Consider the following 16,329-nt stretch of genomic DNA (forward strand, 5'->3'; position numbering starts at 1 on the left):
TTCACGAATGCCGATTCAAAACGCAAATGTATACGTGGGGATCTATACTTGAGGTATTTAATGATGCGAATAATTGCTTATTTATTGGCACAACATATGTGAACCTCGACTTTATTATTGTGGAATTCAATGCGAAACCTGATTACTTTGAAAAGCATGGAACGGATACGTTTCACGCAAGCTTAGTGAGTCGCTTAATGGCGTCACTGGATGAAGCGTCTCAAATGAGTGAAGATGCTGCGGCCTTTTTCGACATAACCACCGGCGTGGTCATGAGGATAGCAAGATAGAAAACAACCTTAGTGAAGGTGAGTCGTGAACCGTTGTTTGTTTTGGTAACAGCTATGTTGTGCTACAGATGTCCCAGCTGGCCGGCCAGCCGGCTAGCTTAGCCTCGGCTGCTATCATCTCGCTTCCTTCCATTGGCAGACAGGCGATGAAAGGATGGCTGCGGTCTGTCTGTCTGTCTGTCTGTCTTTCTGTCTGTCTGCCACTTTCAAGTCATATAACATGGAAAAGCGTCGTGGCATGTGGCTATGGAACTCTGAAACGGCTACAATACGGTGGTTAATAGCTACCGATTGACACTATTTGTACTGAAATGTGTCCATAGAGATCAGTAATGTTTTCATCTATTTGTACTGACATGTGTTCATAGAGATCAGTCATGTTGCTGCTGCTGCTGCTGCTGCTATTTAGTTGAGTTCAATGATTGCGAAGTTTTCATCCTACGTGGATACGTTCAATGGTAACCCGTTGAAATCACGTCCCACAACTGACAAATGTCGAAAATCTGGTTGGTTAGTGCCAACCGACATGATAGAACTTTCTTTATCCCACAGCGGAGGAATGTACTTGTCACAGCAGCGTGCGAGAATATGAAAATGGCTAAAGAACAGACAAGGTCAAAGACAAGTGCCACTCACGAGTCGCGGTGGAGACCCAACGCATGATGTCGAGTCCGATTTTTGTGATTCTAAAATGACTTTGAAAAAACAGTCAAATGATTGACTTGCTTCTAGGGATTGAGCACCGACATCAAGTCAAAGAGGCAATGATCTGCCATTGTGTCGATTTGAACTTCACACTGCTCCATCCATAACACGCACTGTAAAACGCTGGAAACATTTTGTTTGGTGGTGTGCTGTGAGTTTTTCCTCCCAAATATGTATTGACAATCACAATACAGGTTGATTTGAAAGAGGCCCTTTTTTCTTTCTTAAGCCCGGCCGGAGGTGATGCGCTGCGTTGACTGAAGTCCACACCGAGAGACAAAATGAAGACAAGGCTGCTTCGTGGGCTCCTGTCGGAAATCTGCATCCGCTTGGCGCTCCTTGTGCTTTTCCTGTAAATATTTTGCATTTGTTTCAAGCAGACATGCGTATTGTCAAAGGTGCTCAAAGTACTCCCACTGTGTACTTGAGGTGGAAAAGTACACACTGCCTGTATTTGAGGAGACAAAACGAGAAAGACAGTTTGATTCTTTCAGGGTGACGGAGCAGCTTCCGCCTTTCTACCGAGAGATCCAGCCCGAGGAGATATGGTTGTATAAATTCCACCGGGTAGAGCGAGATCACGTCCCCACATTTCTCATGTTTGTAAGTGACGAAACGGTGGCGGCGGCGGCGGCGGCGTTGTCGTCTTTTCAACCTGACTTGAATTTGTACTCTTTTCCACACCAGAGCATAGCCGTCTTCACGCCGCTAACGGTCATCACGCTCTTCACTGTTCTAACGAAGCCAGAGCGAGGTGACGCCAAGGAGGCGTCGCTGGGTGAGAAACACTTGTCGGAGGGCAGTGGCACCTTGACTTGTTTGGTGAACAAGCTTTCCACCCAATTCCAGTAGTCTGTCTGTACGCACAATCAATTCAAAGCAACATGGCCGTGCAGTGTAGTGGAATTCCATTTTCAAAAGGCATGAAAGCGTATTTTCTTGCTTAATTTCCATTGCGTTTGGATGAAGCTCGCTGCTTTAGAAGTCAAGGTAGCGCAGCGTACTTGTACGCATCCTCATCACTTCCTTCTGTCATCCAGCCGTGACATTGACGCTGGTGCTGAATGGCGTTTTCACCAACGTCATCAAACTCGCCGTGGGCAGGTAAAACCACGCGGACGGACGATTACCCTGAGTCCAAATAACAAGTGTCTCTGCATCAGGCCCAGGCCGGACTTCTTCTACCGCTGCTTCCCAGACGGCCAAATGAACCTGGAGCTACGCTGCAGCGGTGATCCAGATGTGGTCATGGAGGGAAGAAAGAGTTTTCCCAGCGGACACTCTTCATGTAAGACGTACTCACCGAGAGTTTGTGCTGGGGATGGAGTCGAGTCGAGTCGAGTCGAGGGCTTGGCCCTGAATCCCATTCAAATGGACTTCTTTGGCCTTGCTTATTGAATCTTTGTCCTTGGATATTCTCTTCCCAGTTGCTTTTGCAGGGCTGGGCTTCACAGCTCTTTACATCGCCGGGAAGCTGCGGTGCTTCAGCGCGGCCGGCCGAGGCCGGGCGTGGCGCCTCTGCGCTTTCCTCACCCCTTTAGTGGTAGCGCTGACCATCGCCCTTTCCAGAACCTGCGACTACAAACACCACTGGCAAGGTCAGCCCTCCCTCCTTGCCACCACCGGCTGGCTCCCTTGTGAGCCTAATGAGCCATTATTGCCTTGGCTTTGTCGTCCCGCTTGTAGACGTGTTGGTGGGCTCTCTGCTGGGCCTGGCCTTTGCCTGGCTGTGCTACAGGCAGCACTACCCCGCGCTTCATGACGCCGACTGCCACCGCCCCCTGAGTCACCATGAGCTTGTCCCCGCCGCACAGCAACGCAAGCTAGCCAACTCCAACTACATCCTGCCCATGTAAAACATCAGCCCGCCCGCCCGCCCGCTCGCTCGTGCTGGCTGGCTGGCTGGCTGGCTGGCTGACTGGCTCCTCTGTCGCATATCACGACTCTTTTGAAAGTGTCCACTGTGGGAGCTGGACCTTTGGTAAGGCCGATACTTGAAGGACGTTGGAGTTGGAGCGTATGAGAGCAGGAAAAAGACCCGTAGAAAGTCTTTGGAAGGGACATTGATGCAACCTTGCTAGCTGATGCTGCTCCTATCGGTCACCATTTTAATCCTGTTCATATTTGACAGCACTTCCAGGGTGATGTATGCACACTTTTTTGGTGGGCTCTAAGTTGGTGTGGTCAAAGGAAACAGGCAAACCTCTGATATTTTTTTTGGGGGGGGGGTGAAATCAGCCAAAGCTTTGCAGGGTATTAGCACTTTTGCTGGTCGCTGTGAATGCAGCTCAAATCCGCTGATTGCAGTTGATATCAGACCAAACTTGGCCAAGATTTGGTGCCTTTTTTATTTCCAGCATTGTCCCGCTTGTGATATGTACACTGCTTTTCATTCCATCCTTGTTCAGGTTTTGACATTGTTACTAATGATTATTGAAATGTGACATGATGCTTTTCATATAGGAAAAAAAATCCGAGATTTTTTTTTAATATATTTGTTTTTAACTCGAAACAGAAATGGGATATCTCAATGGAACGTTATTTATAATTTATTGGTGAATTTCATAATTCCACTACAGCCGTTTTTTGTATGGTGTACTGTATGAGCATCTGTTCCAAATTTGGGCCATGTAGAAGTTTGACTTGAACTTCCAGTGTTTGTTTGCCCTAAATGTGATCGTGTTTGTAGAAGCACGGGTCCCTTGACCAATTAAATAAATGCAGTAGGCACTTGAAATCTTGCATGTTTCCCCATGTATGTATATTTAAAAAAAAAAGTCTCTCCACATCCTTTCTTATTTCGTTACCGGAAAGTGGGGTTTTGTTTGATTTTTCTTGTCTTAAATCAGGTTGTTGAATAGCTCCCTAATACTACGTATTTTGTCAAGTACAAAGACTTAGCATTATCGTTTTTTTTTTTTTTTTTTTTTTTATACTGTCCGGCACGTCTTTGTTTTGCCTTGTAAGGACCATTGACAAGCACTTGATGCTGTGATGTCATTTGGTCGCAGTAAATCGTGTTTCTACAGAAGCAGCGTGTGCGTCGTCTTTTGTCTCGGTTCGCTTGTGTATTTATACTGCCAAAAGTTTGAAAGATAAAATAATTCGTCTGTAATTCTGCTTTCCTGCTTTGGTGAGTGCTGCGTCGTGCGCGTGACGTGGCACACCTCCCCTCTCGTGATTGGCTACGTGTTTGGTTAGGTATGACGCGGCACACCTCCCCTCTCGTGATTGGCTACGTGTTTGGTTAGGTGTGACGCGGCCTTTTGGCGCCACATTTCCACTGGTGCTGCAGCGGTAGGTCCGTCTGTTCTCCGAGCGAGCGACTGTTGACCCAAAAGCCCGAAAATCTCGCTGTTTTTGTAACATACGCTCAAGCGTCGATTATTGTGTCGAGGACTTCCAAGATGTTTGTCACGGACATCCGGAAAGAATTTTATGAAGCTGTTGTCAATCAGGTCGGTTGTTGAGCGAACTATGCATGAGCTACGTGTTGACGGACGGTGTTTGCTAACATTGTGCCATTGTTTTTCAGAGAGTTGCGCTCCTGGTGGCGTCAGATATCGATGCTCTTTGCGCCTGTAAGATCCTTCAGGTTAGTTCGCTGTTAGCAAACGTTCTTTCTCGTTTTGGCCAATTTGGTGTGCAGACATTTGTTGACGATCGCGTGAACTAGTGTCGAGGGCTGCGGGTCCTTTGTGTTTCTGAGGCACAATAACAAATGTGTCAAATTGTGTCTAAAAGCTCATTTTAAAATAGGGATCTTTTTCTTTTGGGAAAGTGCAATCGTTTTTGCTTCTTTTAAGGAAATATGGACACCGGACAGTGTAACGTATGCTTGGCATTTATTGTTTGCGCAAGATTCTTTTTAAATGGTAGCTTTCTGCGTCACCTCACCCTCTTTGGTCCTGACCCGCCGGCTGAGAGAGAATGACCGTGTTGTCGTCCCCCTCCTCAGGATTTGTTTCACTGCGATCAGGTTCAGTACACCCTTTTACCAGTGGCGGGATGGCAGGACCTTGGCACTGCCTTTCTCGAACACAAAGACCAAGTATGAAACTCCTCAGTCAATAAATGCTTCAGTCTTCTATGCAGTAAAATACAGATTTTTGTCGTTGTTCCAGTTTCAATACTTTGTCCTCATCAACTGCGGTGCCAACGTGGACCTCCTTGAGTTGCTGCAGCCGGACGACGACTCCATCTTCTTCATTTGCGATACTCGTCGGCCTGTCGATGTGGTTAATGTCTACAACGACACTCAGGTCACAATGACTTACTTGATTTCAATGCTTACTCATCTGTTGGAAGAAGAATGGAACGATCCATCCTTATGGATATTTTGTTCTTTCTCTGAAGATCAAACTGCTGATTAAACAAGACGATGATCTGGGCGTGCCGTCGTACGATGAAATATTTCGGGACGACGAGGAGGAGGAGGAAGGGGGAGACTCTGGAAATGAAAGCGCCGAAGGCTCCGAGCCGTCTGGGAAGCGGAGGAGATTTGATGAAGCATGTTGTTTATCAAAATGATACCCAGTGCAAAGTCCAACAGGAATTGGGTGTTTAATGTTGTTGTTGTTGTTTTATTTCAGGGGGAAATGGAGAGAAGAATTGAAAGGCAACGTGAGAAGAGGGAGTGGCAAGCGCGAAGGTGAATCAAGTCACATTTGGACTGCCTTTGGCGCTTCAGGCAGCCACGCAGGCAGGCAGCCACGCAGGCAGGCGGGCAGCCACGCAGGCAGCCACGCAGGCGGGCAGGCGGGCAGATTTGCATTCACCTTTTGCTTTCATGGCAGGAGGGAAATCTTGTTTGACTACGAGCAGTATGAATACCACGGAACATCGGTGAGCGAGCGGCCGCAGAAAATAAGCTCTCTTGATCTTTTCTGCGTTCGGCAGCCATGGCATTTTTTTCCAGTTGGAGCAAAGAAGCTGTCTTTTCTGTCTTAGGCTGCCATGATGTTTTTTGAGCTTGCCTGGGTGTTGACGAAAGACACTAAAGACATGCTCTGGTAAGTTGCCTCCCCCCCGTTGACTCCTCAACCATACTGCGGCAAAACTTCTTTTCTTCTTCTTCTTCTTGTTAACAGGTGGGCCGTCATCGGGCTGACCGATCAGTGGGTTCACGATAAAATCACACAGTAAGAAATGGGCCTCATTCCATGGTTACACGGCCGCTGTAGCATCAGTTATGATTTGATTGAGAAATGTGTGGAAAGTGAATTTGAATACGCAGGCCAGTTTCAAAAGTACAACCATCTCGATTCCCTCCTCCCTTTTTGGATATTGACTGATTGACCCTACTATCTGGAATGCTCTGCTTGATTGCATTCTGTCTTTCAGTATGAAGTACGTGACGGACATCGCCGCCATGCAGCGCCACGTCTCCCGACATAACCATCGAAACGAGGACGAGGAAAACTCCCTGTCCATCGACTGCATGAGGATCTCCTTCGAGTACGAGTATCCTTTGTCGTCCGAGGACAACTTTCAAGTTTGTTTTTGTAGCACCTCCTCCTTAACCTTCTGCTCCAGCCTGCGTCTGAGCCTCTACCAGCACTGGTCTCTGTACGAGAGCATCCGTAATTCGTGTTACACCTCGTGCCACTTCAAGCTGTGGACGTTACACGGACAGAAGAAGCTGCAGGAGTTTCTGGCTGACATGGGGTAAAAATCGGAGAGCAGCTGCAAAAGTCAAGACGGGTGTACTGAGGGTGCTCTTTTGTACCAGGCTGCCTCTGAAGCAAGTGCGGCAAAAGTTCACCTCCATGGACATGTCCATCAAAGAGAACCTGCGGGAAGTCATCGAGGAGTCTTCCAATAAATACGGGTGAGGGGGGATTCATTCGAGCTGTTTTGACTGCTCCACGCTGACAATTCTGCCCTTTGACAGAATGAAAGACATGCGCATCCAGACATTCGGTGTCCACTTTGGCTTCAAGAACCGTTTCCTGGCCGCCGACATGGTGCACGCTACCGCCGCTCTACTGGAAAGCACGGAGAAAGAGCAGGACGCGTCGGGCCGCTTCATCGAGGCGCTCGATTCGCTTTCCAGGTCTGACCCTGTTTACGGTTGGAACCGACCCTGAATCACGCTCTCTCGCTCGCTCTCTCGCTCGCTCTCTCGCTCGCTCGCTCGCTCACTCGCTCGCTCACTCACTCACTCACTCACTCACTCACTCACTCACTCACTCACTCACTCACTCACTCACTCACTCACTCACTCACTCACTCACTCACTCACTCACAACACCTTCTCCCTTTGGAAGGAGCAACCTGGAGCATCTGCACTCGGGCATGGAGATGGCTAAAAAGAAGCTGATTGCAATCCAGCAGACTGTGGCCAGCTGCATCTGCACCAACCTCATCTTGTCCCAAGGGCCTTTCCTTTACTGCTACCTCATGGAGGTGCGTGCACGTGATTGCGTTTGCTTGGCCACCACTTGAGTAAGGGTGCCTTCTCGCACAGGGCACGCCCGACGTCAAGCTTTTTTCAAAGCCCATGGCCTTGACTCTGCTCTCCAAGTACCTCCTAAAAGCATTCATCCAATCAGTGAGTAGCCCACGATCCAACATGCTGGCGCTTGTCGTTGCTGCTGGTTGACCTGAAAACCAAATCTGATCATGGAATGGAATGAAATCACCTTTTTCTTCCTCCTGCTCCTGTTGTTTGCCAGACAAGGAATAAGCGGTGCAGGTTGCTTCCCCTCATCACGGCTGCTCCCAAAGATGTCGAGAAAGGCACCGTCCTCGTCTTGGGAATCCCACCCGAGTCTGAAACATCTGACAAAAAGAAGTACGTTCACGTGGACTATTTTATTTATTCGTCAGAGTTGTCCTTTGCGGCAGCAAACTTGGTAATGTGCCACATTTACTCCGTTATGGTTTTATTCATTCGGTTCTACATTTGGGTCTCATCGACCGAGACGATTGTCCGTCCGGGGCTTCAATTAAAAAAACCAACAACTTCACTCTGTTCTTAGTTTCTTCGGCAGAGCGTTTGAGAAAGCTGCAGAAAGCACCAGCTCCAGAACTCTACACGACCACTTTGACACGTCCAGTAAGTCGTTTCTTGTCCAGTTGAATTTGCAATCGGTTTGAGACGGGGGCAAATGTTTATGCGGCCGCATGGGGGCAGCAGTGTTTTCACTTCAAATACGATCAAAAAGCAAGCCAGTAAATAGCAGCAAAGAGGTGAGAAATACCGTTTTTGAGCCTCGCGGCTTATTGCAAATATGACTGGAATTTTGCTGTATGTGTTCTATTTTTAAAGTTAACAGATTTTTTCCTTATTGCTGAGCAGGTTTTCATATCTTTTACAGAAATGTACCAACTAAGCTGAGCATTTCTCACTTTTCTTCCTGTGCAGTTATTGAACTGAAGACAGAAGACCGCAGCAAATTCCTGGACGCACTCATAACGCTTCTGTCCTGAGGCATCTCAACTCCAAATGAATGTGCGTGGGACTGAGCAACAGCATATGAATGAATGGTGGGGTGGTTACATCTTAGAGCAGAAGCAATGTGAGTATTATTTTTTTTTTCATTTTTGATCTTTTTAATCCGTTTCCGTGGAGATTGTACAGTGGGTTATAAATGTATTGATGTTTTGAATTCTGCTGTTTTACTCATGCCTGTGTGTCATCAATTGTAACAATTTATGCATGTTAATAAATCACGAGGTCTTAAGTAACAAAGTAACATTTCATTTCAGTCAAGTTCTTTCAGCCATGTACATTCCTGTGGCCATCCATCTTGACGAGTGTAGCGATGAAAAATCATTCACAGTTAAATGCTTTATCTCATCTTTTGGCCTTGATGTCAAAGACGAAGGAGTAAGTGAAACGGAATGAACTTTGTCCGAGTCGAGCGTACATCTTTGGCGTAGGCTGGAGCGAGAATGAAGGTCAGGTGGGCATTTGTTGTCGGCCCACGGCGCCGCCAGAAAGTGGAAGTGTTTGTGTGCTATGGGCTAACCGATGAATACCCACGTGAACATTATTTTCCAATTTTGCACAAGATAAGGTAGCGCGGCTCGCGTCAAGTTGTGTTTAACTTTTAGTTCCTCAGCTTGCCGTTTGAATAGACAAATTTCCTGGTTGATTTTCTGATGCAGGTGTAGTGCGTGCCTCGCAGCCAGCCAGCCAGCTAGCCCGCCCGCCCGCCCACTCACTGGCTAATGGTTCTGTTTAAACAAGCTCGCTGGAGTGATGTTATCCAGTGTTATCCACTTTTAACATTTATCTCCACCAACGTAATTATGTCAAATGGCTCATTACTGCGCGCTTACTGAGTTGTTTATCATTGAGTTTCTTCCCATTCAGGACGTTTTAGTCGACACCATTGGGCCTAAAATGAGGTTGATGGCAAACCTATTTACCGGAATCCTCCCCAAAATGCTTGGAAGAATGTTGACATCCAAAATGAAAAAGAAGCAACATAGTTACAGTAATTCAACAAGCATCTGTTTGCTTGCTCATGTGGTCGGACGTCTGGCCTCGGCCATCAATCACTGCGCGCGTCTACGCACCCTACCTCCCTCCCTCCCTCCCTCCCTCACACTCGCCTTTTCCATACACCTCTGCCGATGAGGGGCCGCTGCCCTTTCCGCCACTCTGCATGTGAGGAATGTGGCATGCAACACACACACACACGCACACACACACCCACTTGGGGGGGGAGGCGAGACCCTCACAAGGCATGATCATGCAGCCATGTGGTGATCCGGGCAAGCCTCACAGACTGTCTGTCCTGTTGCTTTTAGTGGGAGGGGATTTTGCTGACTCCCATACAGTCGATATGAAGTTCAGGAAGGGAAAAGTCCCCAAAGTCATGCTGTCGTGGTACCAAATACTGTTCAAAATATTTGATTACCACCACCTGTTAGGGGGGCATGACGGCAAAAGCACCGGCGTGATATCTTTGGAAGTGTTGTGATTCCGGATGGCCCTTTTCCGTGGGTGGGCCGTTTGAACGCCAACCCCAACCCTGTCCTGTCTCCAAACTCCGCGATGTTACCTCCAGAGCCATTCAAACCGGCAACACTTTCAACATAGTTCCACTTCAGTGCACCAAAAATGGCCGCCACCCGTTTCAGCTCTTTCAAATTTGGGGAAAAGTTACCCGACGTGCTGAAAATCCACAGCTAGGAGGTTAGCATGGGAACGTCTAACATTGCGAGTCCAATTTAAAAGCCTTACGCTGCTGTCAGCCTCACGTCAAGCTGTCAGCCCCCCTAATGCCCTCTGTGACCTTTAACCCCACTCACTGTTGGGGTGTCATTCTTTGAAATGAGCTTTTCTTATTGAATGATATTCATCTGTGCTGGTTGGAAGAAAACTCTTGGATACAAAGAGCGGCCGGAATAAGAGTAGATTGGTATGTCCAATCCATCCACGGATGTCCTTGATCGTGGAGAAGCGATATTTCCAAAACAAAGCGCAGTGGCCTGTGCGGACATCTTTGACGGGCGGGCACTGGCGATTTATCTTGAAACAATCTGTGCTGAGCAGGTTGGCAATTGACAACATGATAACATGTATATACCATTTTTCTAACAGTGCCTAATTGGCAATGCGGCGGCCTGATCCTGATCCTGATCCTGGCCAGAGCTCAGACGGCCTCAGCAGGCAGCCGCCATTCATGTGCATGCGTGCGTGCGTGCGTGCTTGCTTGCACCTGCGCTTGTGATGCATAATGGAGTACGCCGCTATAGGCACGAAAACGACTTGACTCACCCCCCCACATTTGAACGCTCGTATTTGGGAGATAAAAGCATCCCTATATCATCCCGTTGTGCAAATTTGTCCGTTTTTTTTTTTTTTTAAAGATTGCTCTAAATGACGTAACTTTGGCTTTCTAAATATTAGGACAAACCAAGATTACGCTTGAATTGATGTCTCCCATCTCCCGCTTCAGGTATGCGCCTTACTCATGTTTCCCTTCTCTACTTTTTTGTACGTATGATCAGCAGACGTTTTTGCAGTGGACTGTAATGGGACGAAAGTGAAAGCCGGCCACGAACCTGAGCGTCGCTCACCGAGTGAGTCCCACCTTTTTAAAAAAGTCTTGAAGATGGCTACGTGTGCACATTTGCCTGGGCAGCAGGCTGGAGGATGAAAGTCAACACACTACTTCCCCTCCAGCGGTTGCAGTGTGCTTACGTGTTTGTAAATAGCAATAGGAGTGGTCAAACAGACAAATTGGACTAATTGGGCTTGGCGCTCGCACGGCACACACACGCACACACGCGCACGCACACACACACACACACACACACACACACACACACACGCTCTTGCGCCTGGCCCGCCCGCCCACCTCCCTTCCTGTTTCCTGTTGCACTGTCCGCTGCTCAGGAAGGGCCGGTGTTAGTGGGCCGTGACTCGAGCCATGAGTCACCATGAACCTGTGAAGGGGATTTTGGCCCCCCCGACCCGACCTGAGCTGACCCGCCTTTGTTTCTCAGACAAACCCCTCATAGGGGGATTTAACTTGTCACACAATGCTACATTTGTCCTCCGCGTAGAAGCGACCACCTGCTGACTCTTGGCTTTGCTCTTTGCGAGTAGCTTTTGGTCGGGAGCGCACCTGCTGCTTCTCGCAATGTCGTCAAATGGTCAGCGCAGCATTCAGGAATTCAACAGTGGGCTGGAGATCAACAAAATGAGACAACTCCATTTCTCGACAGTCGAGCCACGGCGGAAGTGACTTTTCTGTATTTTGACACGAGTCATGCCATGAGATGCTACAGGTCCAATTAGCGTTGCGACTGATGAGATCAAGACGAGCATGAATCAAACGTAAAGCCGTAGGTTCTTCATGATAGCTTGGCTCACAGGCGGTCGTTAGGGAAGTGACCCGAGGCCACTTTAAGAAGGCAAAGGTCGTGTCATGAGACCCCGGGCTAGGTGAGGTCAAGTTCAGAGGGAAAGATCTTGAGGCATATTGTTATTCTCCGGTGACACGTTGCATAGCTCACTGTCTACTATATTTGTGACAAGCTTGAAGTAAATCTCTGCCCGGGCGTCCTCGATGCGTGCGAGCCCAGCTCACGGCAGGAATGTTTTGCGCTCTGCGCTTTTATTGGGACCATCCATACAAGCCACGCTATAGCTTCTGGTAGCCGTGGCAACAGCGGCTTCTCCCCGGTTACCATGGAGAATGTCATTGAGTGACGTTGCTGGCCCTATTTGCCTTGCCTTGCCTTGCCTTGCCTTGCCTCCTCATTGGAATGAGGCCCTTTTTTTTGTTCAACTACAACCCCCCCAACACACACACACACACACGCACACAGCCTGCACTTCATCGGCCTCGCTGCAGTGACCAAAGCCGTGGAACTAACAATGCGACAAAAACTAACCAAGCAAGGAAGTCTTTGTGTTGCAGCTGAGTGGATCTTGTACCTTACGCTCCTTTTTTTTTTTTTTTTTGCCGTTGAGTGTGCCGTCACTTGTAGGTACTCTGCTCGTATTCATGGACAGGCTGTCCCAAAAGTCACTGGCCACTTCATTTTTCCATTTGGTCTCATTTTTATGTGGAGTGTGTATGTACTTCCCGTTTTCTTCAACTTCCTCCCTCTGGCTTTCCCTCCACTTTCCAAATTGAACACTTTCAATAGTGTGAATGATGAGTGTGGCTGTGAATTTGTGTGCCCTGGCTGCTCTCAAAATGAGGACAAATGCTGGAGAAAATGGATGGATGAATAGATGGATGTTTGTTTCACTTTTTCTTTATGGGGCACTCACTGAAATACCTTGCTGTTGTTTCCGAGGTCAAAATGTGACTTTTGCGCTAAACCTTTTACACCTGTGTTGACAGGAAGTTGTAAAAGTGTAAATCCATCACCGTGACAACGGTGTAAGCTCCCCCCACCACCACCACCACCTGCCTTTGATGAACTGTTTCCAAAAAAAATTCATCAGCAGTCAACTTGGTTTATTAAGTGACTGATTAAATGAACACAACTAATCAACATCCTTAATGGTTCATTTGTTTATTGTAACACAGGTTATTAATTTAGGGCTTGTGTTTGTTAAAAAAAGACATCTTTAAAAAAGTATTTGTGAAAAAAACGGATTATTTTTCCAAATCATTCCGACGTGCTGTGCTATGGAGTCACTTCTCTCCCCCCTCCCTCGCTCGCTCCCTCCCTCCCTCCCACTTGGCCGACTGTATGCATCGCCATCCATATTTTCAACTTTGAAGAGAGCATATGACCCGCTAAGACTCTTAAGTGAGCAGCACAACAAGTATGGATAAGCTTTTGGAATTCAGTCACGCTTTTAACACCAGCTCGGGTGACGCTTGACTAGAACTTCAAAGAGCGAAGCAACCATTTCCACATCTCCTTTCTTGCATCTCATTGGCGTCTGGATTCTCTCGTGGCGAGCCGCCGGCCAGCTGACCGACGGAATGACTTACGGGAAGGGAAGAGCGTTTCCAGCAACTTCTCCGCAGTCTCATTTGAAGCCTTTTCACTGGCTGTGTGTATGGATGGTCCTGGGGTGGCTGGGTGGGCGGGCTGGCGGGCGGGCGCTCTGAAAAGACCACGGTGGGGGTTGTGGAGCATTGTGAGGCCCACTCAAGCTGAATGGCCATTGTCATCTGGATTTCTATGGACCCCCAAAATACTTTTGTGCATAGGGGGAGCTTTAGGCATACGCAGTGAAAATGGGAAAAAAACACTTGATGCAGAATCCAGACAAGTATAGTGAGTTTAATTGGAATAAAAAGGGAAACAATATTGCATCTTCTTATACACGAATCACTACATCAAACAAGGAAAGCAAACAATTCCAGGAAGTTGAGAAAAGAAACGAGACTTCCTGCGCCGCTCCATGCCGGCAGGTGCTGGGAATAATGACAGACAGGCAGACAGACAGACAGACAGAAACGTCGCAGTCATCAATCCCAGCATGTCAACCATACAAAAGTTTTGGAGTGTGTCCAAAAAGTTCCAGGACTGGCATGATAAAAGATATATTTCAAAGCCAAACCACTACGAGTATTCCTGTTGGAAGTAATCCCTCTGGACGCCAGCCTTCATCCACATCCTCGGCCATTTGGATGTCATTCAAAACCGGTTCATTTGATCTTGGGGAAACTAGGGAGTCCAAAACTCGAGGCGGGTTACTGTGAGACCTCTCACGCACTGAACAAAGTATTAAAATCTCACATAGTTTGGGTTTTGAAAAATCCCCCCCCCTCCCCCCCGCAATCCTGGAAGTTTTCTGACTAATACATCTCTTTTATGTCATGATCATGGAGCGCAATCTTTTTCTCAATTACTGTACAGATTGGCAGGCAAAGCATGTGCGAGTTCCGCTACAAACCAAAAAACTCAAATTATTCAAAAAAGAATACGAAAAGCATGTACCTAATACTGTAGTCCTTTTACGTAGTTTTAGGTTTCCAAAAGAAGACGGGAAAAGTCCCGATGATAGGAAAAACGTGGTTGGTCCATGCAGCTTATTGAACGAGTCGAGGAGATAAAGGAAGGCAGGTGCAAAAAAAAAAAAAAGACCAACAACCCAAAAACCCAAGTCCGAGCGGGGCTACACATAATTCCGTTTGTCGTAGTCCCCGTTAGGCGTGGCTCTCTTGGTGGGCGCGTATTTGACCGAGTAGCCCGCGTTCCCGCCGGACGGGCAGGAGCAGCAGAGCACGGCCCCGCCGATAAATAGGAGCGCCGTGGCCGCCCAGCCGATGTAGAGCGCGGCGCCGATCTCTCGCTTCTTGGAGCCGGGCACCTGCGGGTTGTAGAAATCCGAGATGATGTTGTTGGCCATCCAGCACAGGGGCACCAAGACGAAGAGGCCGCTGCTGATGAAGATCACGCCGCCGGCGTTCACCACCCGCGCCTTGACGTAGTCGTTGCGAATGCAGTTGGTGCACTGCGCTCCGGCGATCACCACCATCAGCCCCAGCACGCCCATCACCGACGCGATGATGGTGAGCGCCCGAGCCGCCTGGAGGTCGTGGCTGAGGGACAGGACCGAGTCGTGCACCTTGCACTGCATCTGCCCGGTGCTCTGAACCACGCACGACATCCACAGGCCGTCCCAGATGGTTTGCGCCACCACGATGTTGGCCTCGATGAACGCGGTCACCTTCCACATGGGCAGCCCGCACGCCACCATCACCAGGAGAGAGCCGACCACGCACAGCGACAGTCCCAGAATCTCCAAGCCGGCCGACACCATCTTCGCTTTTCTTTTCCCCCCCAATCGAGTACGCGTCCAAAAGCACTTGGCAAAGTCGCTCTCGCTCTCCTCTTGGCTTCTCTTCCCTCGGAAGTCAAAGGCGTTTCTTTAGTGGCTTCTTATTTGCGCATCTCTCTCTCTCTCTCTATGCAACGGCAGCCAGGGCTTGGTTCCTTTGTGTGAATGTGAAAACAACTGGACTCGCAGAAACACCGATGTTTTTTGGGGTTGCTTTTTTTTTTCTTTAACGCGGGGCGGGGATGTGTGAAAGTCCGAGTGGAAACTTTCCTCCAATCAGCTACAGCCGCATCCCCGGAGGACCAATGGGAGGGCGGGCCAGTTGGGAGGCTGAATCAAGCGCGCTTTGAACACTAGCGAGTTTGAGATTTTTTTTCTTTAATTTTTTTTTTTTTGCACGTGTACAGCGGTATTGCAACATTTGCACCTATACGCTCGTACTTAAGCATTTCCTCCGAGGGTGGGCCTGTTTATTGGCTATTTGTGACATCAAAGATGAAAAGCACAAAGGATGAAAAGCAAAGCAAGTGTCATTAACTTGAACAACCTTGATGACATCAAAGCGCATCAAATTCTATCGGCGTTCACTTTTTAAAATCAAAATATGGGCTTACGGACGTTCACTTTTTAAAAGCAACCAAATATACCAAAGAATAATGTATTCACTTTACCTTGACACGTTGTTGAAAATATTTTGATGAAGCACAATTTATGCTTTTACTTCACTGTTGGGATGGTATTGTTTCCCTTCCATTTCAATAGTATATGTAGACAGTTATATTTCGCTTATTTGAACCCTTTCTCCAGAGTGGGCTTGACATGAAATACACAAAAGCAATGAAATCGTCAACGAAAGTTGTGCAAGAACACTAAGTTGAAGGTAGTAAGGCAGGATAATGTCGTAACCTACATAGTATACAATATATTTCCATATATCAAAATATTTTCTCGCTGTAAGTTTCTTTCTTTCTATTGTGTGTTATTTTAAATGTATTCCCTTTTATGCTGACGAATAATTTGTTCTCTTTTTTTTTTTAACTCATGGCAAGTCTGTACATGACCGTCAAAGAAACTGTGACACGGCGGCAGCCATGTTGGATTAAAAAATTGTGC

At 47.8% G+C, this 16,329-nt stretch overlaps 3 protein-coding genes across 6 annotated transcripts; 2 read left to right on the top strand and 1 right to left on the bottom strand.

The window, feature by feature from the left end:
* The first annotated feature begins 143 nt into the window (after nucleotides 1-143).
* plpp5 (phospholipid phosphatase 5) lies at nucleotides 144-3,732 on the top strand. Of its 2 annotated transcripts, XM_088377416.1 has the most exons (9): nucleotides 155-308; nucleotides 1,023-1,146; nucleotides 1,225-1,347; nucleotides 1,490-1,598; nucleotides 1,683-1,773; nucleotides 2,036-2,099; nucleotides 2,159-2,283; nucleotides 2,423-2,593; nucleotides 2,682-3,732. In XM_088377416.1, exons 3-9 carry the CDS (start codon nucleotides 1,277-1,279, stop codon nucleotides 2,849-2,851), a joined length of 801 nt encoding a protein of 266 aa, XP_088233542.1. In that variant the 5' UTR covers nucleotides 155-308; nucleotides 1,023-1,146; nucleotides 1,225-1,276; the 3' UTR covers nucleotides 2,852-3,732. The 2 variants fall into 2 exon arrangements, with proteins under 2 accessions (XP_088233541.1, XP_088233542.1); XM_088377415.1 differs by lacking the exon at nucleotides 1,023-1,146 and having other exon boundaries at nucleotides 144-308.
* A 521-nt stretch (nucleotides 3,733-4,253) lies between these two features.
* On the top strand, nucleotides 4,254-12,964 carry cdc45 (CDC45 cell division cycle 45 homolog (S. cerevisiae)). 3 transcript variants are annotated; one of them, XR_015858818.1, is made up of 19 exons: nucleotides 4,254-4,453; nucleotides 4,531-4,590; nucleotides 4,954-5,046; nucleotides 5,120-5,257; nucleotides 5,352-5,504; nucleotides 5,588-5,646; nucleotides 5,792-5,840; nucleotides 5,946-6,007; nucleotides 6,086-6,136; nucleotides 6,339-6,458; nucleotides 6,531-6,662; nucleotides 6,727-6,825; nucleotides 6,889-7,050; nucleotides 7,265-7,403; nucleotides 7,465-7,548; nucleotides 7,673-7,791; nucleotides 7,979-8,055; nucleotides 8,365-8,518; nucleotides 10,965-12,964. XR_015858818.1 is itself a non-coding variant. In XM_088377408.1 (18 exons), exons 1-18 carry the CDS (start codon nucleotides 4,403-4,405, stop codon nucleotides 8,427-8,429), a joined length of 1,713 nt encoding a protein of 570 aa, XP_088233534.1. In that variant the 5' UTR covers nucleotides 4,254-4,402; the 3' UTR covers nucleotides 8,430-8,695. The 3 variants fall into 3 exon arrangements, 1 of the variants encoding a protein (XP_088233534.1); XR_015858819.1 differs by having other exon boundaries at nucleotides 10,968-12,964; XM_088377408.1 differs by lacking the exon at nucleotides 10,965-12,964 and having other exon boundaries at nucleotides 8,365-8,695.
* A 728-nt stretch (nucleotides 12,965-13,692) lies between these two features.
* On the bottom strand, nucleotides 13,693-15,432 carry cldn5a (claudin 5a). The gene has a single exon (XM_088377430.1). It carries the CDS (start codon nucleotides 15,196-15,198, stop codon nucleotides 14,551-14,553), a length of 648 nt encoding a protein of 215 aa, XP_088233556.1. The 5' UTR covers nucleotides 15,199-15,432; the 3' UTR covers nucleotides 13,693-14,550.
* Between the last annotated feature and the right edge of the window lie 897 nt (nucleotides 15,433-16,329).

This window comes from Syngnathus floridae, chromosome 5 (genome assembly GCF_059516105.1).
Source record: "Syngnathus floridae isolate MCC-2025c chromosome 5, RoL_Sflo_1.0, whole genome shotgun sequence".
NCBI classification, from domain to species: Eukaryota; Metazoa; Chordata; class Actinopteri; order Syngnathiformes; family Syngnathidae; genus Syngnathus; species Syngnathus floridae.

Excerpts from the sequence above, each read along its gene's own strand:
- plpp5 (XM_088377415.1), top strand. The coding sequence starts at position 1,277 with ATGAAGACAAGGCTGCTTCGTGGGCTCCTGTCGGAAATCTGCATCCGC. Across the intron at positions 1,348-1,489 it reads GCGCTCCTTGTGCTTTTCCT|GGTGACGGAGCAGCTTCCGC; the intron begins GTAAATATTTTG and ends TGATTCTTTCAG. Across the intron at positions 2,284-2,422 it reads TCCCAGCGGACACTCTTCAT|TTGCTTTTGCAGGGCTGGGC; the intron begins GTAAGACGTACT and ends TTCTCTTCCCAG.
- cdc45 (XM_088377408.1), top strand. The coding sequence starts at position 4,403 with ATGTTTGTCACGGACATCCGGAAAGAATTTTATGAAGCTGTTGTCAAT. Across the intron at positions 6,663-6,726 it reads GAGTTTCTGGCTGACATGGG|GCTGCCTCTGAAGCAAGTGC; the intron begins GTAAAAATCGGA and ends CTTTTGTACCAG. Across the intron at positions 7,051-7,264 it reads GCGCTCGATTCGCTTTCCAG|GAGCAACCTGGAGCATCTGC; the intron begins GTCTGACCCTGT and ends TCCCTTTGGAAG.
- cldn5a (XM_088377430.1), bottom strand. The coding sequence starts at position 15,198 with ATGGTGTCGGCCGGCTTGGAGATTCTGGGACTGTCGCTGTGCGTGGTC.